Raw genomic sequence first — 25,221 nt, 5'->3', positions numbered from 1 at the left:
TCCCGTACCCGTACCCCCCCCCTAAAAAAAGGAAGCTGTTTAAAAAAAAAAGAGTCCTCAAGAAAATATGAAAATAAACGTAATAAAACGCGTCAATATTCGTAAAAAGTTTCAGAGATGGCAAAGAAAAGTTGCTAATAGTTAGGCCTCCTGCTGACCGTAGCTAAAGGCTCATTACTGTCCTCAAGTTTGCACATAAAACATGATATTATTATCATAGAAAAGGTTCTGTTTCATGTTATTTGATCGAGTTAAGGTCAAGTATGGAGTTCCAGCTAAATTAAAACGGTCAAATCAAAGATCCTCGTCACATCTTTTACTGGAAAATTGCTTCAAATCTTTAATTAAAATGCTACCTCAGGGATGTTGATACCAATTAACTCAACCAGGACTTTTCCCTTGAGCACTTCAGACATCATTTACTGGCTGGTTATATAAATGGGGATGCGAGGCAAAATATGTTGGAATAGGTTTTTTTTACGCCAGGGATGAATTCCAAAAACTAATTGTTCCGCCATTTATTTATGGTGATTTTTGTGTATTTATCCTAATCAGAGATGTATTCCACTTCTTAGACTCTTATATTTATTTATGTGAATGGCAAATATTGGGACCCTTCCAGAGTTATTGGGTCATATTGTTTCAAAACTTTATAGCAGCTCATTTGTGGAGAAATGTGAGGAGCAGCGAAATGAATAAAGAACTTTTTTTTTAAACACGCATTGGTGGAAGTGGTAAAAAGGTTTGCCTTCCTTTCAACCCTGTGAGGTCGGCCGTGTGTGGCCAGTCTAGGGATGGGTATCGTTTTTTTTTTCCGATACCGGTGCTAAACCGGTACTTTTAAAACGATACCGGTGCCTAAACGGTGCCTGGACCAATACTTTTTAAAAAAGACACACAAAACGACAATTGACAATGACGACATTAAAAACCTCTTCGGCCATATTCCCTGTAAAAGCCGTTCTCATGGAGCACTGACAAAAAACGGATATCAGACTGTCGCGCTCGCAGCTCGTAGCTCGCAGCTCGAAGCTCGAAACTCGAAGCTCGTAGCTCGAAACTCGAAGCTCGGAGCTCGTAGTTCGAAGCTCGAAGCTCGTAGCTCGAAGCTCGAAGCTCGTAGTTCGTAGCTCGTAGCTCACGCTAGTTCGAGCTAGCAGTGGTTCTGAGGAAAGTGCTCTGATGTATAGCGGTGATGACAAGATTATTAAATATTATTGTTTTGCCTCCAAAGCGATGAGAAAATGGTACTCCTCTTTTATCTTGTCTTATATGTCATCTACTTAATCTTCCTTATCATTTTCCGCTGTTTCTGTTAACAATTCAATCCTCTCCTGACCTTTAACCTCCTTTTTTTGTCTTTGTGCCATCTTTCCTAATTCCCCATTTTCCTGTTGACAGCTTTGTTCATTCATCTCTGAAGATTGAGTCAGACGTCGCCTCCATTTTGTCTCGGTAATGTTCTTTCATTTAACAGATTGAAGAAATGACCGGAGCCGACAGCCTCATTATAAAATAACAAGGTTGTTAATTGTCTATCTAGATCATGTCTTGTGAGGTTTTTATTATTTTAACCCCCCACTTAAATGAGATTGACTCGCCACGTTTTAACACAGCCTTTCCACTTGAAAGTGCAGCTTTTATCACGCCTCACCACTTTTCCCTCCCGCATTACCATTTTCTGGATTCAGTCCTCATCCCTGTCACCATTCCCTTGCCATCTATTTTTTTCTTCTTCTTTTTTGGCCCCTCCTTCACTGGAAACAAATTGAAATGCCAACAAGGCAAATCTGCCAAGCGTGTCCTCCCACAGGATAGACGTGAAAAGAAAGAAAAAAGAAAATGAGAAGAAAAAACCTTTGCAATATCTTCCCTCGGGGGAATGTCTTACAAACATGGAGGGAAGACACACAAAATATTGTTTTGGTTCTAATATTATTTATTACAGTAATCATCCATGCATGTCTTTGACAAAGGAGATTAAGTTTCAGTCAGCATTTCCATATGCAATTATGTCCATGTGAATAAACCTTGTATAGAACTGCACCAACGTGGTTCAAAGGTTTGATCCACGTATTAGGCCTAAAAAAGAGGGAGAACAAGCAGCAGTGCAAGAAAAATTTGTTATTCATGTTTGTTCATTTTCTCTGATTGGTGGAGCCAAATAAGTTGCTACAGCAAATTAAACTCAACGTCTGTGAACAACACGACTCCCCTTTCCCAGGGGGCTGCCGGGTAAAGCTATAGTCTACATCGTTATGAACACGAAAACAAGATAGTCACATCTCTGCTTGGACTCTCGATCGCGATTCGTTATGAAATGTGATTCCCGTCCACGGCGCGGTGAACAGATGGTTAGAAATCCTCACAGGTGTGCTTCTATACGCGCTCCCCACATGTTATTTCCCCTTGTTGACTGATTCGCCAAACGCAGCCTGCTCTCTACCCGACTGGACGGGGAAAACAAGGAGCATCCATTAACTGCTGCTCTTTCTCTCTCTCACACACTTCCTGGGTCTATGCCAGAGCAATGCAGTGGCAATGGCTGCCTAACCAGTCCTGATGCATTAACAGCCATTAACAGCTATTGCAGAATTATTATTTTTTGTTGATAATTACAACCATCTTTCTTGTTTTTCTAGCTAGTACGTGTTCCTAGTTGTGTGAGAGTAGAACATGTTTTCCCCTCTATTACCTCCTTTTCATTGCCTATTTAAATTTCACACCATCTCATCTCATAGTAGTTACTCATGCACTTTTACGTCATGCTACCTCCTTTCCTACTTATTACCTCTCAAACCAAAAACACTACTCACACACTCAGCAAACCCATACCACCACGTATGTCTCTGTTAGCCGAAGCTAAAACACAATAGACTATGAAACAGACGCTAAACTAGAACGGACACTCGGTAGAACGCATACCTTCGCATATCACAAGATTGGGCATTGAATTATGAACATTTTGGCATTAGTTGCATGCCAATTGGATACAAATTGACCGCGCTCTGGTAAAGATACGATTTTGACCTTTTCATGACCTTGACCTTTGACCCAAACAATCCCAAAATCTAATCAAATGGTCCCTGGATAATAACCAATCATCCCACCAAATGTCATGCGATTCAAAGAAGATTTTGATCTGTTCATGACCTTGACCTTTGACCTGATCGATTCCAAAATCTAATCAAATGGTCCCCGGATAATAACCAATCATCCCACCAAATGTCATGCGATTCAAAGAGGAGTTTGACCTTTTCATGACCTTGGCCTTGACCTTTGACCCGATCAATCCCAAAATCTAATCAAATGGTCCCCGGATAATAACCAATCATCCCACCAAATGTCATGCGATTCAAAGAAGAGTTTGACCTTTTCATGACCTTGGCCTTGACCTTTGACCCGATCAATCCCAAAATCTAATCAAATGGTCCCCGGATAATAACCAATCATCCCACCAAATTTCATGCGATTCGGTCTAACACTTTTTGACTTATGCGAATAACACGCAGGCACGCACGCACGCATACAAATACACGGCGATCAAAACATAACCTTCCGCATTTTCAATGCGAAGGTAAAAAACACCCGAAATTGTACGCGGCGTAGAATTATGCTTCACCAAGCAGCGCATAACAGCTGTGCGGCCATAGCGGAGTTTATGTAACGCTTGTTATATGTACTGTGACGCCACGGCGGCGCGGCGGGACGGCAGGTCATCGAGGTCGGACATTTCGCCGCTCAGCCATGTTGGTGATTGCCTTTCAAAAAGAAAATATGTTCCTGACAGATGTGTGATAATTCTCTCCACACGCAGCTGAACAGTCGCCGTTCTATGCCGCACTCTTTGTTGTGTTGTCACTCGCTTCAACATTTAATTGAAATATCTAAAATTCCCATAATTATCAGTCATTTGATTGCACAGAGAAACCCTTTTATGGTTTGTATATATTTTGTATTTCTGTGCATGTCTTTGAACATTAACTTTGATTGCCTGATGACCAATTATATGTTGCAGACTTGAACACTTAAAAAGGTTTTACTGTCTCATCCTACGACGCCATAACGACCGCGCTTAAAAGGATCTCATTCTCGTCTGCATTGAATATTTATTTGTATTGTCGACGAACACACACAGGCACACACATACACACACACACACACACACTAAGCAGTTAATAATAAACAACAATCTGTCCATCAATTACAATCTATAATTTTCTGCCTTATCGCTTCTGAGAAGACTCATATTAAAGTTAAACAAAACAAAAATAAAGCATTAAAAAAAAGATACGGCACACATTTAATTCGACGGTAAGTTTTTTCTCCCTGATGCACACGTCTAATTCAAATTCACTGGAAATAAGTTTTATGAGGCTATAATTGAAGACTAGTGCATTTGCCGTGATCCCATGCATAAGTGATTGTCTATTTATATATATAGAAATATGTCCTGTACAGGTATTTTTTTTGTTGAATGCCATTTTATTTTTTATCAGGCTGATGCTGGAAATCCCTGGTGGATATGAGTTTATATCAATCTGTGTTTGCGTCCTGTGGTCATTGTACTAAAACTAAAACTTTAAATTTTCTGATATTTCATGCACATTTTTACTCTTAATTCACATTTTAAGAGGAAAGTGCAATTATTCAGTGCATTTTTTTCAGTCTCTGTGTATTTGAAGCCGGCTGTTTCCCGTGTGTACGTTTTTCGGATTGGCAATGCTGCTCCGTCAGGCAGCCGCTCCACCCCTTTAGTCCAGACTGGAATATCACAACGAGGGGAAATGTGGTCAAATTATTCACGGTTCCCAAATGACAAAACCCCTGTGACTTCTCTGCTAGAGCCACCATGAGATTCAGAGTCATAGTTTTTGTGAAATATCCCAACAACTATCGGATGTATTGCCATAAAATGTGGTTGACACATTCATGTCCCCGACATAATTCATTATAGTTATGTCTGTTTCCCCTCAACCTTTCATCGGAAGCACTTATCTGGTCTCAATTTAAATGTTCCCAATATTTGTATTTCCAGTGTTCTTAGCACAGTTGTGTATTAGTCTATGTGATTTGTTGATTTATGTATTTTCTTATCCTAATTACAGTTTTTTTTCATTGAAAATACAATACCTTATATATAACGACAAGCTCACTCTATCCTACTGTTTTTTGTGGCTATTCACAGAATTAAATTCAGGGGCTGAAACCCCAAATGAGTTTCTGAGTTTGCTATATCGATTTTGTGCATCGTAGTGCATTGTGACAGTTCTAGGTTGACGGCCAAATACCAAATTCACGTGCACACACTGTAGTTACAAAAATAAGTGCAGCAGTTGCTTTGCAAAGCAATGAATACAGCTCTAGTGCACTTTCTACTAATTACTTTTGACACAATTCGAGCATGTGGATTATTCAAGTGTCCTTAATCCCACAGAGAGGTCTGAGAATATGACACACACACTCCCTCCTCTAAAACCTCCAACACAACTAGTATTTCTTCTTGTTCTCGAGGTCCATGTGACCCCTAAATGTGTCCGCACCAAGCGGTGAGTCTTTTAAAGCTGAAATGACGAATATCGAAGAACCAGAACTTGTCTATAAAATCGTTTATTCTAGCAAGAAGAGTCACCGTCACACGGAGTCCCTCAGGAGTCTGCCAAGGGTGCACTGAAGAGTCAATGAAACAAAACATGTAATTAAGGGAAACAAAAAGGAGGATCCAGAAGGAGACATTTGTCTTCAGGTCCCTTGATGAGTAACCTAACGATCGGATCAGTTGATGAGTAATCACATGATCAGGTCCCTTAGACATTGAAAGATCCTGGGATTTATAACACCTATCAATCAGTCTCTATCCCCTGTCTCTTGTTATAGTCCGTCTCCACAAGTGATTGTTTATTTGACAAAAGGTACGGGGGATGGTATGCAATGTGCTTAGTACCCTTCATAGCCCCTTCACATTCTGTCAACGATAATATAAACTAAGAATATATAAAGTTTCCATTAAAAAATAGACAAACTGTGGCACTTACAGCTGTTTTGTATGACAATACGATTGGATGCTACTAGTCAGCTTGTAAACGAGCTAATTGCAACTAAAATTTAGCAAATGCAACTGAAACGGTCCGCCTGACGGAAAGCAATGCGTAATTTATGGGGCATCCCATTTAGAAGGTAAAAAACAAGAGGCCAGAGACCACTGTTGGGATTAGTTGAGGGGGATCAGAAGCACCACTGAAGCTCAATGCCCTGTCCACAAGCTTGTCCCTCTACTCTGTCAAAACAGAGTGACTCTCCTTTCCTGATAAAACGCTGTCTGGGGGGGAAGCAACTGGCTGTGACATTGGCCCGAAAACCTTTGGTGTGTAATCTCGGCCCTCACTCCGAACAATCTCGTCAAGCTGACGCAATAGTCATTCTACTGTACTTAAATTTTTTTTTTAAAGGCGAATACTGGAGGAAAGGTCTGACATTGTAACAGAATATAATACCATGAGTTGAATGCAGTTTTTATTTGCAAAACATGTGAGCACTTCAAAAGTCTTTAATCAGAATGAGTAGACCGGCTGGAATGTACTTATCCTGATTTTCTGAGCACATGCAGGAAAAAATGAATTGTGCCAAGATGAGAACACGAGGGTACCGAGCCATTGTAGGCCCGCTAGAGGGTGAATCCAGTGTCATCTGCGTAATAAAGCATGTGACTCATCCCACAATCAGAGAGAACGTTACTTTACGGACTGTCTCTCAGTCAGTGCGTTTACATGATGGTATAATTCAAATCTTGCTTTAGTCGGACTATGCTATCTTTTGGGAGATCTGCTATTATCCCAATATACATGGCAGTGAGTAATTCGAATCATTGGCCGAAAGCATGTCATATCCGATACGATAGGTGGCGCTGTTTTCATTACAACTCGTGGTGATACAGCCATTTCCGCTTGACCTCTTCACCACTACCAACAACAACAACAACAACAACATTTCGAGAAAGATGGCGAACAGAGAGCAAGGCGAAGCTACATCCCTCTACTATTCTTGCATGATGTTAATAGTGACATTATCGTCTCTTTCAACTCTTTCGACTTCCGGGTCACGACATGGGAGGGAGGGGGGGAGGCGGCGGATCTCAAGCATGCGCAAAGACGCAAAGTCCAGTTCCTAATCCAATTCACCGTTACATGCCGCGATAGTCGAATTATCAACCGGATCGGATCGAGTTATCCAGGGGTGTTAATCGGATCGTAGTCGGACCGCACATAGTCGAACAAAGGTGTTTACATGAAACGGATCTTTCGATTTCAGTCCGACTAAGCCAGTTATTCGAATGCATGTAAACGCGGTCTGTGTTTCTTCCTCTCCAGGTAATGTATTTGTGGTGAGTTTGGCCTTTGCTGACCTCGTGGTAGCCTTCTACCCCTACCCCTTGGTTCTCTATGCTCTCTTCCATAACGGATGGGCACTGGGAAACACACAATGCATGGTAAGAGTCTCCATCAGTTACCTCCCAGTCATTGACTCCCAAACACTCTGACACAAATACAAACTATTTCTCTCATTCTTTCTGTTCAGGTCAGCGGTTTCCTGATGGGGCTGAGCGTCATCGGCTCCATCTTCAACATCACGGGGATCGCAGTGAACAGATACTGCTACATCTGTCACTCGTTCTCCTACAGTCGGCTGTACAGCTTTCGCAACACTCTGATGCTTGTCGCCTTAATCTGGGCGCTCACGGTGGTGGCCATCATCCCCAATTTCTTCGTGGGCTCCCTGCGCTACGACCCGAGGGTCTACTCCTGCACCTTCGCCCAGACCGTCAGCAGTTCGTACACGGTGGCGGTGGTCGTGGTTCACTTCCTGGTTCCGATCGCCGTGGTTACCTTCTGTTATCTACGCATCTGGGTACTTGTGATTCGGGTCAGTCTACTGCTTCTCCACATGGTTATTGGCATCTTTACAGGCACACAGAAGGTATAAAACCTGTAAACATGCAATCGGATTTAACCCTTGTGTTGCCTTAGGGTCAATTTGACCCGAATCAATATTACACCCTCCTGCCGCCTTAGGGTTAATTCAATGTTTAATGTCGGTGTTCTTTCGGTAGTCAACAAACAAACATAAAGTGCCTCACACTTAAACTTGGAAAACAATATTAATTCTAATAATTTTCTGGAGGTTTTAATTGCTGGCGTCAAATTTAACCCAAAGGGTAAAATATGTTAGTAAATATAAAGGTAACAGGAGGGTGAAACATTGAATCGGGTCAAAATGACCCTAAGGCAGCGGGAGGGTTAAATATTTAATCGGGTCAAAATGACCCTAAGGCAACAGGAGGGTTAAACAACACAGGCAAAACTTGGGCCAAATAAAATCCATCAGTCTTCCAAATTGGACCTGTCATGTAGAGAAAAAAAAGTTTAATCATTCACCCTTTCCCGGATGAGTTTAATTTTCTAAATGTCAGGATATACTGACAACACATATCATCTAATAATTGGAATAGATGTTTCCATGTAACATTTTAGTTGAGCATTTGATCTTTATCTTCCAGTAAATGTGGGTCAATGCCTGTGATGTCAGCTGGGATATTGTGTTTGACAGGCAGATAGATGGATGAGATACGTGTGTGTGTGTGTCATATAGAGAAGCATCATTAACTTTAGATCCTTCTCATCTTGTGTGTTTTCATCCAGGTGCGACGTAAAGTGAAGACAGAGGAGAGCCCTCGCCTCAGACCGAGTGACGTGCGGAATTTCGTCACGATGTTCGTGGTCTTTGTGCTCTTCGCCATCTGCTGGGCTCCACTTAACCTGATTGGCTTGGCGGTGGCCATCGATCCGTCTCACGTGGGTCCCCGTATCCCCGAGTGGCTTTTCGTGGTCAGCTACTTCATGGCCTACTTCAACAGCTGTCTGAACGGCATCATCTACGGCTTACTCAACAGGAATTTCAGGAACGAATACAAACGCATCGTCAGCTCCGTCTGGGTGACTCGGCTTTTTGTGACGGAGACTTCGCGACCCGTCACCGAGGGCCGGAGCATGAGGAGCAAGCATTCGCTGCCTCCGCCGCTCAACAACAACGAGTCGGTCCGAGATCGTTCAAACAAAGAATGACGTCTGTGATCCTTGAGCCCGTTAAATAGTCATTCCTGTTGTCATCCGGTCAGTTGTGCAGCTAGAGTGTCAGCTATGAAACTAAAATATATGGCTGGGTTTTCCATCGATCGGACCAGGGTGGACGTAAACATGTTTACATCTGAAGAAGTAAAAAAAATGTCATAATATAAGTACGTTTATTATTTGGAGGATTTGAAGTGCTAAAAAGGCAGCGTCCTCTTTGATGTGGATATGGTTTTATGTCTTGCGAGAACAAAGCCATGCATTGCAGTTTCATTTAGCTCGTACTCTAAAAAACAATCTGAATGGTACATTAATATATCATGAAAATGTAATATCCTTTAAGGTCTGCTGCCACGGACTTTCACTTAAAAGGGGGTGGTCTTGAACGCAGGCTACACCTCTACTTAGTAACTTCAAAAGCCTCAAATAGTAAAACTCGCCTCACCTGAATGCTAGATCTGTGAAGAGGAGCTCATGTCAGTCTAACATCTCGAGATTAGTCTGATGGAGTTCTGGCGTGGTGGACATTAATGTGACGTTAGCATATCCGTCATGCTGCCTGGTCGGACCCTCTTGCACTGCAAAAACACAACCTTAGTAATGAGTATTATACAATAATTCAGGAAATGAACTCAAAGCAAGTCACTAGCCCCACAACATGTCAGATGAACCAGCTATCAGACAAAAACAAGTGGTGCGCGTGGTGTAGCGGGCCGAGGAGACATACGAGTCTATTATTGCTGCTGTAACTCTGTCGTTTATTAGTCTTCAGGTAACGCCTCTCTCGATACTAATAAAAAGATTTTCTTACCATGAGCCCAAACAATATGATTTTTTGGGGGGATTTAATACTAATAAAAATATTTTCTTACCATGAGCCCAAACAATATGAGAACAAAATGTGGATTTTATATTACACGACCAAAGTTATACGTAAAAAAGCTTTTTTTTCCCTCTGAAAATATTCCATTAATTTTAATTGAATAATGCTGAGTCGTAGGTTTCTCATATTCTGCCATGAGAGAGCGACACACAGGGAACAACAACTAACATACAGGACACTGCACCACTCTTTGTGGATGCTTCATCGCATAGAAGTAGCATACATTGCTTTTATGGCAATTATTATTGTGGCAATTAGATGGAAATTTAAATAAATATATTACCAAAAAGTTTATTCTCAAAAGAAAAGGGGGAAAAAATCAAATAAACTGTGAAACCTACAATGGAGGGCACAATTTGATTGCGATAAAAACACCGGTGCAACATTTGTACTGCGAGTATACATTTTGAAGCACTTGTACTGAAGTGCTTCAAGTATATTCTGATGCTGAGTCTTTCATTCTTTTACTTAAGTATTTCATCCACCAGTGGAGGACACATAGAGTGCAGGTCAGCGTGACTCTCAAACAGCGAGAGCACAAGTACCTTTTAATAGAATAGGTTGTTTAACAAAAGAACATGTGCAATTATCATAATGTATATTTCTTCATGCACACTAACACTTTGTTATGCAATTTGAAACAATGGATGTCAATTGCCAATATCAGCTTCACGTATATGTCATATCCAGATAGGCTCTCGCCTTCTTCGTACATCCATACGTCCTAAAACCGCTTCACTGTAGAACCGTGGTGCTCCCGAGGGCTCACAGCAGGCGAACAATAGGGCGACGGCCTTGTCTGATAGAAAGCCTCTCGCCGCTGGAAAAAAGAGAAGGGGATAAATCATTTTACTGAATGTACAGCAAGCAATATACAATGGGCCAATGCTCCTCTGCCTCCTACATCATATGCATAATGTGGTAGTCTTATGCAGTGGTTCTGCATTCTGAAATACTTATGCAAAATGTTAGCATTTCACATCGCCAGGTAAATGTAGTCTGTTTTGTTATTTATTTATTTTGTATTGTAATTATCGAAAACATTATTCGCCAGGGATACATGTTGATGCTTAAACTGTGGAAGAGTGACGTGAATTGCCTCTTAACTTAATAATGACGTGTCGAGTGCTGTAGATTGTTGAGACGACAGAGATCAAATCTGCATTCCCATCTCAGGGTGCCTACCGAACATTTTCTTACGCCAGTTTATTAGCTGCCATACACGGGACATTTAAGGGATATCTAGTACAATACTGTGACTGTGGTTTTTAAATGTGGTGTATTGTTTTTGGAAATGTATGTATTCAACTTGTGTGTGATCAAAAAAGTATATATATATATATATACTGTACGTATATATATATATATATGTTTATATATATATACATATACGTATATATATGTATAAGTATATATATATATATATATGAAGCCTAATAAGCCCACACAACTAAGATTTTTATAACCAAATAAGGCTTCTTAACCTCTCTTTCAATTAACTCCAAAACATTTGCAAAGTGCATCAAAAACAATGTCTTGCATGTTTATTGCATCACAACAAATACATTGGTTTTTTTCAGCAGAGAGTGATGCAATCAACTTCTAATTGCAGGGATCGAATATCCAAGAATGGCGTAACAAGTTCCCCATATTGTTTTTATAAGTAAGAAAGAAGGAAAAGTTTTTACATTCATTTCACGAATAACACGCATGTGTGTTCTAAAATGTGCTAAACCATAGATTAAGAATGACAACCGGGGGAAAGCTCAGTCGCATTATAGATATTCATAGGCCAGGACAGATAAACAGCTTTACAATCAGAGGAGGAATATTTTGAAGAAATCAGGGGTATACAAAGTTCAGTTGTAGAGATGGAATTTAGAAAAATGAAGAGTGACTATGCTGTATTGACAAGAGAGGTGAGAGCAGGGAAGAGGGAGCTGAACAGCAACCGAAAACAAAAAACAGGGATCGTTGTTATGAGAGAAAACTAATATTCAAACATCGGGAGAGCGTTTTCGGTGCATTTGGAGGGAAGCGGATACTTTTAAACAATGTAAACCAAAGAAAAGGGCAGAGCTGAAGGGCGCTAGGTGTGTGTGCACACTTAGGTAGAAATCTTGGAAACGCCTTGTGTCCTTTTTTTATTTATTTTTTACAGAAATACAACCTTCAAAAGTAAGAATGCATAATAATAAAACATAAAAAAATAAGTAAAAATGAACCATGCATCTGGCCAAGAAGGGCCATAAGGAAACACAAAATAAGCCTTGTGTCCTTCTCAGGTTTTAATTTATTTATTTAAAGCACTGCCTTCCAGTTAATACAATAGTGTCAAATTTCATATATTATGGCAAGTGCCATATTTTCTATGAAAACAAATCTATTCAGCAAAACCTAGCTCTCATCCGTGCTGCTTCTTCTCATGTCTTCAGGACGGTTGTCTGTCTCTCTTCAGCATCCCGCAGAACACACGAAGGCCGAAACATAAAACCTCATATCTTTTTTTCCTTTGTGTTTTCTTTCTATGTGAAATATTATGTAACTATGTTCCCTATGCTCACAGTCACCACCTTCATTTCGGGCCTTTTAGTCCATGCGACCTTGCTGGTCAGCTTGACAGCATAAACTCGCAGCTTGAGTTTTTAAAAACAGTATTTCTGCCGAAATTACTCCCTGGGCTTTAACACAGAAAGGCAATTATTTAGTCTTCCAAAATCCTATGAGGAATCTTGTTTTGAAAATTGGCAAACAAACAAACAATATATATATATATTTTTAAGTAACAAATGGAAAAAGAAAAGATTAAAAACGTCAAGTTGTCCTTTTTTTTTGCAAAAAGTGAATGATGCAGCAAAAACCACATACAGCGTATTAATGTTGTAAATATAATTCTGGCTGAGAAGCACACACACAAATTAAAAAGAGTGAAGGTCATCACAATGTTTTTCAGCTGAAGACGACAGCTTGTAGCTTCCGTGTGCTACTAATCCTTCTGAGTGATGTGTTCAGTGACGCAACACACTCTCACATTTCTGCATTATGCTGCTGAAGTCCCTCATGCACCCTCCACAGCACCCGTGTACAATATTAATAATGCAAGTTGACATTTTCCTAACAGAGGCATTTATCTCAAAAAAGTTTTACTTCTCAACTTTTTGCTTTCCTTACCTGATCCTTCTGAGAGAAAGTATCGTTATTGGAGCGGACACTTTGCAGAATGCGTGCGTTCAGCTCTGTTATGAACACAGTTCTGCAGTTTGTAGGTCACGTAGATCACCAGATATTCCCAAATCATGGAAACTTGATTACAAACAGTGATGTGCTAATTAAATCTGGTGCTGATTAACTTTGATGATTTAAAAAATATATATATTTTTTACTCATGTTACAAAGCAGAAACCTGGCAGCAGTGGAAGCAGGTAGAAGAGATCATTCAGATAAACTCCTCTGGGGAGACCCGCCCACTCAGAGCTACGTATGCCTGCATGGCATAATTTAGACTATCCTTAAACCTCGCTGTTCTCTACTATTGTACACTACCCGACACAGAATCAACCCCAAGTGCACCTGCTAAGTGACGTATTCTGGCTACTGATGATAGCCGATACTGCTCGCTGTTATGTTGAGACTTTAATTCAGGTGTGTCGACAATGCCACCTGTCGTTAATATGTCCATAAAGTACTCGAAGTTGTGCAAATGCGTCTTAATCGGCTGGAAGCTAGCTAACGTTTGACTTTGACTAGCTTATGTGGAAGAGTTAGAAGCTAACGTTAGCATCTGGCAACACCACCGATCCGAAGCTATTGTTCGTATCTGTCAATTCAAATAGTGAGGTATTTTAGCAGCAAAAAAATATACCTGACACACATGAAATTCACCAACAACAAAGACCTTGCCTGACAGATTTTTTTACAAATGCTGTCTTCTTTTTCTCCCTTCAGTTCTGTTCTGTCCCAGAAACCGTTAGCTCATTCCAGAGTAGCGAGAGGTGTCATGGCGGCAGAAACGAAATTTAACCGTGGCGGGCGTGGTCACGCTGTTTTACTCCAACAGATTTTATTCTGAATATTTGCTCCAACTCTACAGGCTACGAGTAGTAATTACACTCCAGAATGATGAAATATTACTCCTTTGGAGGATAATAATAGTAACTCCGGAAAAATTACTCCCCCATTTTTTCCTGTGTATCCTTAAACCTCGCTGTTCTCGACTATTTTCATCTAGACATAATCACCGTAGAGTAGACATGTTTTGTGTGTGTTAATAATGTGTTATGTAACAGCATGACAACATCAGCTCACAGCCTAAAGCAGAAAAGTATGCAACACTGATCAAATGATGTGCAAGGTATACCTTCACTCAGAGGGGAATAAAATGGCAAGCGTTGGGAACATGAATGCATAACTGAATGCTTTCACAGTGTACAGTCACAGGAAATGCCATGAAACCACAGAAACGTACCCGCGTATACACGTGCGAGAGTTTACAGAGAGGAAACCCAATTTACACAATTAAAAAGTATTGAGTATGAAAACATGGATGAAACAGCTAAAAAATAGTTTGAGTCCTAATTTTTCTGTGTATTTTTTTATTTTTATCGGATACATATTGAAACTCACTGGCAACTTCATTGGCTGCAACTTGTTAGACGTAGGGAGGATCTCTGTGTGCCCGCCGCCGGAATCCTTTGAGGCATGTTACACAATGATTTCTAAGCAAGCTGTAATGTTGTTGTTTTTTTTATGTTTGTATGTTTTTTTTAGGTGTAAAGTGGCACAAGACAATTTAAAAATGCCTTATTAGAACAGGAGCGAGGGTGGAAATTGGTGACATTAAGCCAGTCGGCTACTCGTGACCTCTGTTCCAGAGGCTGTGTGAATGTGCATGCTTGTCTGATATTATTTATGAGGTGCTCATATGGACAATAATTCACGAACAGGCGCCCGTAGGAAGGTCTGCGTCACCGGAGGGAAATCTGTGGAATGTAATGGAGTTTGAAATTTCAAGACTCAAAAGGCTCGGTTGTGAATCTGAGTCTCATTAAAAAAAAGGAACTGTGTGTAAAAAAAGATATGCATTATGTTATGTGTACAGTGCTACTGAATTCAGATGTTACGGATAATGAAATTGATATATTATATCATACTTTGTGATATTTGCTCATGAATACATTTGTCAAATCAGCGCGCTCAAAGAATACGTATCTCTTTTTCAACGTTGAGTTTCATATTTCTTCGTTAGCAGGTTGTTAAAAGTTTCTTTAAAAAACATATTTCAGTGAAAACCAACACATTTTTTACTGTGGACCAGGATGCCAGACCTTTTAAGGTTAGTTTTTTACTGAAGGTTTCTGCATAAAACCTCTTAAAGCTCAGAATTAAGTTGAATTAGAGGAACTTTTGCCGGCTCGCATGCTGACAGAAAAATGAAGGTGCCATCTGGAGCCGAAAATGGTTCTCCAGAGTGATGCCATAGAAGAAACATTTTTGGTTCCACAAAGAACCTTTCAAACCAGGGTTCTTTAAAGAACCATTTCCTTAAATAGTTCTTCAAAGAATCTATAAAGGTGTCTCAAAGAACCTTTAAAAAATGGTTCTTTAAGGCTCCATTTCTGGTTCCACAAAGAATCTTTCAAACCAGGGTTCTATCACAATTTCCTTAAATAGATCTTTAAATAACCTATACAAATGTGTCAAAGAACCTTCAAAAAATGGTTCTTTAAGGTACAATTTCTGGTTCCACAAAGAACCTTTCAAACGGGTTCCCTCCTGTTACCTTAGGGTCAATTTGACCCCATTCAATGTTTAAAGAACCGGGAACGTATTGGGCGACGCAATGTTGTGCCGCCGCCGGCTACGTCCGACGTGTGGGAAAGACGTTATTATTATTAAAAAGGTGGTTTTCGTTGTTGTGCAGAAAAAAAGTGGTGACAGTGCACGCGTGTAGACGTGTGCGATTAACAGTTTAGCAGAGCGACGGTCCAGTGGGAAGAAGCCGTTTCCTGTGTTTATGCTTGTTTTTTTTATTTTTACGTGCATCGGGTGTGTTTTTACGGAGCTTACGGTGCTCTGTACGAATCGAAACAGCTTGTGTTTGGGGTGCGAATGATCTGCAGTCATCTTTCCAGCCCGCAGCCGCCGCCACCGCCCGACTCTGGAGGTGTACAAGTCCAGGATGCAGGGCGGGCGGGCCTGCGTGCGGGCGGCCGGAACCGACAGTTTGTCTCTGCAGACCTGCCGACTAGCCGTTGCAGTCCGTCTGCGTCCCGCTCGGTGACCGACGATAACAAACCCACGCGGCGGCAAAGGAAATGAAGCGCGCGGAGCTTTGCGGTCCGGGCGTCGGGTCGTTTTCACCCGACAGTTTACGCCGGCCGGAGCGCGAGAGATGCGCGCCGGGTCCGCTCTGACCCAAAGAACGTAGGCGCGTGGGATTCGACTAGGGTCGTTTTGACCCCGCAGAGCGCGGACGCGAGCCGGGTCTTTCTGACCCCGCGTAGGACGCCGGCCGGAGCGCGAGAGATGCGCGCCGGGGTCGCTCTGACCCAGACATGGGTCTTTTTGACCCAGAGGACAGGGGTAGAGGCTTGTAATTCACACATGTAAGTGTATATACAGTTACGAGGGTCAGATTGACCCTAGGACAACGGGAGGGTTAAGCCCCTTTCATACTCCAAAAATGTCCTGACCTGGAGAATGCGCGACCCGCTTTCGCCGGGTTAAGCGGTTTATGGACCCGCTTAAGGAAAACTTCCTCCAGTCGAATTAAAGATTATCCGTGGCTCCATGATTCGGCGTGGTTTGCCCAAGTCTGGGGTCCGAATTTCGATCACTTTGGGCGGGTTGAAAATCTAAAAAATGTCCTCCATAACGGGCGGGTAACCTGGCGATTTCGCGGCCGACCTCGGGACACGTTCGTCGGGTAAAGCGCTTAACAGAGCCGCTATTGAAAACTTTGGGAGAGTGGCAGCGCCTTGACTTCTGCGACTGCATGGAGCGCCCAGCTCTCCCATCGCTCACTTAAGTGACTTAAAATTGTTAGTCACACAAGTATGATGCACATTAATTTGATTTAGTTGTACACTGTCGACGCCAGGTGGCATAGAAAAGGCAAGGGGAAAACAAAACATGAGTTTTAGACTTTTCATGAATGTTTGTTTTTTTCTTTGGAGGACAATATGCTGGTCAAGGTGAGATTTGGTTCAAGTCAGAAGTATGTTAAGGTGGCAGAAACCGAAGCAGGCTATGAAGACTACAATACATTTATTGAGAGGTTGGTATTACTTGTTTATTACACAGCTGTATCTGTTTGGAGTAAACTAATTATTTGCTTGAATGTCTGTTCATGTTATAGTGTCTTTTTATATTAATTTAAGTAATATGTTTGGTTGCCTCGCCTATCAATTGTTTTTTATGTTGACCAATTGTTATGTCTTGTGAGCAAGTCAAAATGGACAATTGGTGTATGATGGGGAATTTATATCACATATTCTGCACACTGCTCAGACATTATAATAATAAAAGTGTCAATAGAAGTTTACAAAGGACCATTTTTCTAAATCTGATATTCTCTCAGTAATAGGAAAGTTAGGTCTTCCTTTACAGACAGACTTGCACTTGACGGATCAATCAGGGACAGAGGTGGATGCAGATGTGTTTGAGGAACTTTTACAAGCAGGGGACCTTACCGTCAATGTGTCCACAGAAAAGTCTGGAGGTAAGATTTAGCTTTGTGAGGGAAAAATGAGGATCATGAACTGTAATGTACTGTTTTTCTGACTAGTATTGTAGAGTTGTGACGGTATAGAGCAGGGGTGGGCAAACTTTTTGACCTGCGGGCCACAAAATGTTCTAACATGTGACAGAGGGGCGGGGCCAGGAGCATTTGGACACGCAATGTAATTTATTAAACCTGGAGATTGCGTCTGTTTTTTATACTTTTCAATTCAAGGTGCAAAGTTAAAGAAATCAACATTTACTGGAAAGAGATCAATGCTCACTTTCAACATTCAAAACAAATTATTACCCAACGAAATACTCCAGCTCAATAATTTCTAATTGTTTTAAACCCCGCAAAATAATGAACGGATTGTCCTGAGAGATAGACTGTATTAAATATCCTGCCTGCAGCAGAAACTTGAAAGGGGTCTTTAAATTGAGGGCGATGTGCGGAGAAATTACTTCATATTGCAGATAAAGTTTCATGGGGTGTGTGCAAATAAAAAATGACCATTACATTTTTTTTTGAATAAATATGTATTGCACATAAAAATAAAAAAAATTCTACATTTTATACATGTTGAGAAATAGAAAACAGAACACAACTATTGACACAGACTATTTACAATATGGCTTCACTATAATAACATGTCATCGTGTCACGAGACCTCTGCTGGCCGGGCAGGTGGAGCTGCATGCGCTGGTGAATCCTCTCTGTAAAATATAAGACTAGTCAGCACCGCGCACAAGTTACGGACACCGTGACACGTAACGTGTAGTAAAGACTCTTACCCGGTCCAAGTGGATCTCTTCTGGCTGCGTGTTCCTCCTCGTGACTCTGCAGCTCCTCCAGGCTCCTGGCTGCTCGCCAAAATCACTGCAGCTGTTTCTAAATGAGTCTCACCTGTGTGGTGGGCGGGTCCCTTGTGATTTACTGAGTGTTCATTGGTTGTTTTTTTCACAAAATGTTGACAAACGGATTGACAAATCACGGTGAAGGGTTTCGTGTGACGAGTTCTTTCCGCGCCAACGCACACCGGAAGTAAACAAAGTCGCGATTTGGACAAGTTCGGCGGGCCGGATTAAAAAGCTTAACGGGCCGGATGTGGCCCGCGGGCCGTAGTTTGCCCATGTCTGGTATAGAGCGTATTCACGTGACGTCAGAATCTCAATCGCGCCATCTTGGGGTCCCACTTATTCAATGTCAGAAGAAGTTGACCTGGCTATCGTGTCCGCTGTTTGATTATGCGAGAGCCCAGCAACCTCATGTCCTTCTGCATTACCAAAGAAAGATTTCAACGGTTGGAATTGAATATTTGCAACGCTTTTTTACCTGATTTTACTCGCTCAAGACTTTGTGGTTAATTCGCTAGTTACCAGCACATAGCCCGGTCACATTCCTGTAAAACAGTTTTCATTTCCGCTATCGACCATGGGACATTAAAAACTATTTCTGCGTTATACTTGTTGTGGAAATACCACAAATGTCGGAACATCAAGCGCCCCGTGTCTGGGTTCATATATGATCCGTAGTCGCACAGCTCCGCCTCCAGGACGAGTGTCTGGATGAAGCCGCTTCCAGCTCCTTCAGGACCAGCAGTGACTGTTTGGCTGGCCGTGCTGATGCTGTTCCCATGGAGCCAGTGTTTTATTTTACCTTGAAATGAATCACAGAGTAAAGGCAGACATCGCCCGACGGAGTTGCCATGTTCATGGCTTCCTCCCAAGTTTCCATCTACAGTTCCTTTCGCGCAAGTGAAAGACATTGATTTTCGCTCGGCGAAAAAAGCAAAAAGAGATTATTGACGAGAGTCAATGGAGACGTGCCCACAACCCGATGTATCAACAGAATAGTCCTAACGCTCAGACGCCGAGTGAAGCCGAAGTAGATGCATGACAAGTTGAAGTAATAGCCTGTCTTGTTGAGCTGATAAACCCATATTCTGAATCATTAGTCCCACATCCAACAATGAGGCACAGTACCATCACAAGGCACACCGCTTTGAACTGAAATTGTGTCTCCTTCAGGATATAATGGTCATTTCTAAGGGAAGAGCGGCATACAAACAAGCAAAACAATGCCGTGGTGGGACACCAACATGGCCGCCAGAGTTGTTGTGGTCACGTGAGTGAATACGCTCTATAACCAATTTTTTGTGTGTATTTCTTTGAACTGTCTTGCAGTTGTGCTTCAACCAGAGCTAGCAGAAATTTCCTTTGAGTCGAATGTGTCAGACACCGTATCCTCTGTGCCTTCTGATTCATCTGATGCAACAATAACTCTTGAGAACGATTGTGGGAGGAAAAGGACCCACGGCGATCGGGAATCAGCTGAAGCGGTATATCGCACATTACATTTGTTCATAAAACTGAAACCCAAAGACATTGTCCAAACGAGCAGTGCTCTTGTTGCCGTAAAGGTTAACATGATAACTTATTGTCTGATTCTTTTTATTTTTAGATGGTGAGAGATGTTCTTCAGTCCAAGCCAGGGGGAGTAAAAGTGTTGCATGAATATGACAAAACGAAGACATTGACGGATGGTACCCGGCGACATATGATAAACCTACTGGTGGCTGACATGATTGAAGTTCATGGGGAAGCATTTTATGTTCACTGGTGCCCACCTTAAATCAATTTTTTCTTCATAGCATAAGATGCAGTTGTTACAGAACCCTGTCACATTATTAAATGATATATATATAAAATATAATCTCATTTCTGGAGCAAAAATATTAAAGCAATTAAGTTATACAAATTAATTAGCCAATGGGAAAACCGGGCGAATGTATGATCAGTGCAAAAGAAGCCACGGGAATTGTAAACAAAAAGACTAATAGTTATCATGATAACACAAATCATTTGTTTGCATTAATATAGTTTACTTTAGAGATGTCTGTCTTTTTTGCTTTCTTCTTGATAATAATACTTATTTTAGTTTAACATTTTACAATTTTAAAGTTTGAAAAATAATATGTTTTTCTACTTTTTAAAGGAGGATCCCACCAACCTATGTGCGAACAAAATATGCTCTTGGCACTACCACTCTATTTCCTTACCTGCGGGATCCTTAATCAACAAATGGATATGTAAGTTTGTAAATGAATGGCTTATACGACAATGTATGCAGGGAGGTTATTCTGAATTTGCCTTGTTTGGCTGTGACCAATCAGTTATGTTTAGTTTTGTTCTTTCTTCTCGAATTTTATAGGAGCACTTCTATGATGCTGACAGTGGATCTGGTTATTTGGCCTGGAGGATAAAGACAGTCCAGCGCGACACTGCAGTTCTATCTCGGAGATGCTCAACCACCTGTACCTATCAAGCTGGACCAAAGAGCAAGATACATTTTTGTTGTCTGGGCATCACTCCTCAGATGCGTCTGGTAAGCATCGCTCATTATCTTTTTAAAACATTAATTTACTTGCCTGATTCAGAAATCTTGTCTGAGCATAATGTGGATATATTTATTTTCACATGTAAGTCTTTGTTAAATCTTCTACTTACTTCTGGTTTCCCCCTAGGCTGGGACAGTGACCTGTCAAGCATCCGACTGCTGGTTCACCTACTTCCCCCTACTGCAAAAGGACCCAAGAAGAGTCCTAAAATTAGCTTGCATCAAGCAATCAAACTTGTTGTGAGATATTTGAGGGTATGCAATGTTTTAATATGCTTCTTTATTTAGTTGTATTCGCAATGCCTCTTTTTGTGAAGAGGCACATATGTTTTTAGTAATGTAGTGGGCCATTAAAATTGTTCCTCATGCTTCTGTTTTTTCCAGATTGGCGCCAGTGTTGAGACCTTCCTTGAGAGTATGGAACCTGGACAACCCATCCTCCTGTGTGTCGGTGAAGAGAAGAACAACATCCAAAGATTCTATGTCATCGTTGACCACAAGGCCATCCCTTGCAAGGCTCAGACGTCCCTGGCAGCTTTCGATGAACTCTTTAAGGCCCACTTCATCTTCAGTGTTCACTACCACGAATCCCTTAACAGCTTCTACACATTCATCCAAACAACTGTGTTCAACATTGATGTGGGAAGTACCAAGGAAAGTCCTCGTGTGAAGGAGCTCAGAGCAAGACTGCTGAACACAAGTATCTGAGGTGACGCACATCCTTGGATGCAAATATGTTGATTTGTTTTATCTGCAAGTTACACCACAGAAGTTCTATGTTGCTTTGTAAGCATTTGAGATGTTACCATGGTTTATATCCAGGAAAGACATTACGTTTGAAATGTGGACAGCCGGAATGTTCTATATTATTTTGCACTTATTCAGGGTTCAAGAAACAACTTATTTGTTTGCACCGGGACACTGTTTCAACAAATACTGTCACTGTCACTTCAGAGCTTATTGTATCAAGGAGAGGGATGATTCATTTTATGTTTCTATTGATGAGTTGATTTATTATTAGACCCTATGATAAACAGTTATCTAATGAGATGGATGAAAAAAATATACATTGTGCCATGTTGTGTGACCCGTGCTATTGTTTTGTGTGACCTGTACTATTGAGGCTGCCATTTAAGAAATGTTATTGTAATGCAAATGCTATGTTTGTGGTGGGCTTGAAAATACAATTTTATTTAATAATAAAAACATTTAAATCAAAAGGTAATCTTTCAACTTCAGCCAACGTTCCTTCTTCCCCTCGAGCGTCTCAAAACCTCGACGTTCTCCTTTATTTGACATCGCCATCGTCCCTCACCGACACTCACGTCCAACTCGAGTCCTCTCTAACGCGGCCCTCGCTCACCTTCCTCCCGCAGCAGTAGCCCGAGGCTCTGCATGACGGGGTCGATCTCCTGCTTGAAAACCTCCACCAGCTTGGCGCAGTACTTGTACACCCTGGATGTTTTGCGGTTGTACAGCCAGGCGTTGTTGAACATCAACCAGATGTCGTCCACGTACTGCCAGGGCTCCTGGTACTGACCTGCAGCCAAGAGACACACCACAAAGCATGGGATGGAGCAGGGGTGGGCAAACTGTTTGACTTGCGGGCCACAATCGCTTCTAAAATTTGACAGAGGGGCCGGGCCAGGAGCATTTGGACGCGCAATGTAATTTATTAAACCAGGAGATTGCATCTGTTTTTTATACAGTACATTTCAATTGAAGGTGCAAAGTTAAAGAAATCAACATTTACTGGAAAAAGATCAATGGAATCACTTTCAACATTCAAAACATTATTACCCAACGAAATAATCAAGCTCAATAATTTCTAATTGTTTTAAACCCCGCAAAATAATGGACGGATTGTCTCAGCTCTCTATATAATGAGGCACAATTGTCCTTAGGTACAAGTGGAAAGAGAAAATATGGCCATAAAGCTGAAAATTGAAGTTCGATTAAAAAAATTTCTTCATACAGTATCTCTTCTGAAAACACACCTTTACTCATGTGGACGATAGGGCTGCAACTAACGATTATTTTGATAATCGATTAATCTGTTGATTATTTTATCGATTAATCGATTAATCGGATAAAAAAACAAAAACACTAATTTTCAACCCTTTATTCAAAACAGGGTCCGTACGGTCATGGAAAACCTGGAAAAGTCATGGCATTTTTAAATGGCTATTAGCAGGCCTAGAAAAGTAATTGAAAAAAATAAAATCCCAAAATATTTGGGAAAGTAATGCAAATTTGTTTTATTCAAATGTTAATTTACACGGTATATATACGGTATGCTTTGGAATTCTCATTGTTATTTTAAATACTACATCTTCTCACTTGTTCATGTCTACACAGAGTTTTCATTAAATGTTTAATCATGAAAATTTGGTTTAAAGTCATGGAAAGGTCCTGGAGATCCACTGGTCAGCATGTGGATGAACCTGTTCACTGGTCAGCATGTGGATGAACCCTGTTCATTAATCATGTGTATGAACCCTGTCACAAACAGACTGACAGCGGTTTACTCTCCTGAGTTGGCTATTTATGGGTTAAACGCCTCATACGGTGAGGGGGCGTGGCTTATCTCCGTTGCCTTTCTCCATGGAAAAATATTTTCAGCCATCTGCCACGGAATAAATAACCATGTTTTCTACGTTATACTCTTGTGGAAATGCCACACGTCGTGACATGTAGCGCCCTGGTGTCTGGGTTCATAACGTCACCCGGAGGCGCACTTAGCTCCGTGAATGTCTCCGACTACGTGAAGGACTTCCGCATCCAGCGCCACGTGAGCAGCAGCAGCCAATTAGATTCATCAACAGCGGAGCAGCTCAGCGCTGATTGGCTCTCACAACGCAGCGTTCCGTCTCTCCCTCCACTCTGGTTTCTCCTGCGCCGCTCTGCGCTCAAATCTACTTTGTTTACACTCCGTGACTTATTGAGCGCCGTAATAATCGCGCGACACAACGAATCGATAATGAAATTCGTTGCCAACTAAAAAAAATTAACTAATTAATCGCACATTTTGAAATTGCGATTAATCGCACTTAAAAGTGTTTTCCTTCTTTTTAAAGACAAAACTTCACACAGAGCTGTGTTTTCAAAGAGGCTCCTACCTATAAAGTGCCAGCGAGGTATTTAATATCGTGGATGATAAATTGTTTCTTCAGTGAAACATCAGATTAGTAAAAAAAAAAGTATATTGAGACCCCATTGGTCCTGTCATCTTTAACATTGAACAGCAGCAGAACCAGTGGCCTTGGTAACTGACTGACATTCACATATGTCACGTTAACCCTCTGGAGGCTGGGCTCACTTTCTCCATTTGACAAAAAAAATTAAATTCACCTTTTAAAGGCGTTTGCATATGACACATACCCACGTGTTATACATCAAACATTCCAGAACAATCTCAGCTCAATTCAATGAGGCTCATTGTCCTCGCGTCGTGTTCTCTGCTCTCTGACTGACAGGCTGCTATAGAGCCTCACCCGTGAGGTGGGAGGTCCTTTGTGATTTACTGAGTGTTCATTGGTTGTTTTTTCCCCAAAATGTTGACAGACAAACAGATTGACCAATCACGTTGAAGGTTTCGTGTGACGAGTTCTTTCCGCGCTGCGTCCCCCGACACATCGCCCCTCCGTTCCTCTGTGTATCAGAGGGGGAGACGGGAGGAAGGAGGAGCAGGAGGAAACCCGACTGATTCATCCACGAGTTAAACTGATTTCTGCTCCTTATTTTCGCGGAGAAATAATTGTTTTAAAAACGGAAACAGTGTCAAACCGTACTGCCGCGGTTTAAAAAAAAAAAAAGTGCGTTAATTGCGTTAAAATATTTTTGTGCGTTAACGCGGCCAAATTAATCGCATAGATTAACGCGTTAACGCTGACAGCCCTAGTATTGTACATAAATAAATAAATAAAAATCTACATTATATACATGTTGAGAAATAGAAAACGGAACACAACTATTGACACAGACTATTTACAATATGGCTTAACTATTATAACATCATGTCATCGTGTCACGAGACCTCCTTGCTGGCCGGGCAGGTGGAGCTGCAGGCGCTGGTGAATCCTCTAAAATACAAA

General features: G+C 41.3%; 1 protein-coding gene and 1 long non-coding RNA gene across 2 annotated transcripts in view; both read left to right on the top strand.

Annotated features, from left to right (window-relative positions):
* mtnr1bb (melatonin receptor 1Bb) overlaps positions 1-9,119 on the top strand; it is a 30,334-nt gene extending 21,215 nt beyond the window's left edge. Inside the window, exons 2-4 of the mRNA XM_056411803.1 lie at positions 7,368-7,486; positions 7,576-7,920; positions 8,697-9,119. Coding sequence (XP_056267778.1) covers positions 7,368-7,486; positions 7,576-7,920; positions 8,697-9,119 — 887 coding nt within the window. The remainder of the gene's footprint in view (positions 1-7,367; positions 7,487-7,575; positions 7,921-8,696) is intronic.
* Positions 9,120-17,188: 8,069 nt separating this feature from the next.
* On the top strand, positions 17,189-20,018 carry LOC130191994 (uncharacterized). The gene is made up of 3 exons (XR_008831311.1): positions 17,189-17,284; positions 17,588-17,728; positions 19,915-20,018. It is a non-coding gene; the product is annotated as an uncharacterized LOC130191994 (long non-coding RNA).
* The last annotated feature ends 5,203 nt before the right edge of the window (positions 20,019-25,221 follow it).

This window comes from Pseudoliparis swirei, chromosome 3 (genome assembly GCF_029220125.1).
Source record: "Pseudoliparis swirei isolate HS2019 ecotype Mariana Trench chromosome 3, NWPU_hadal_v1, whole genome shotgun sequence".
NCBI lineage: Eukaryota > Metazoa > Chordata > Actinopteri > Perciformes > Liparidae > Pseudoliparis > Pseudoliparis swirei.
Note: the sequence above shows the minus strand (reverse complement) of the source record. Positions and strands in the feature narration are given on the sequence as shown.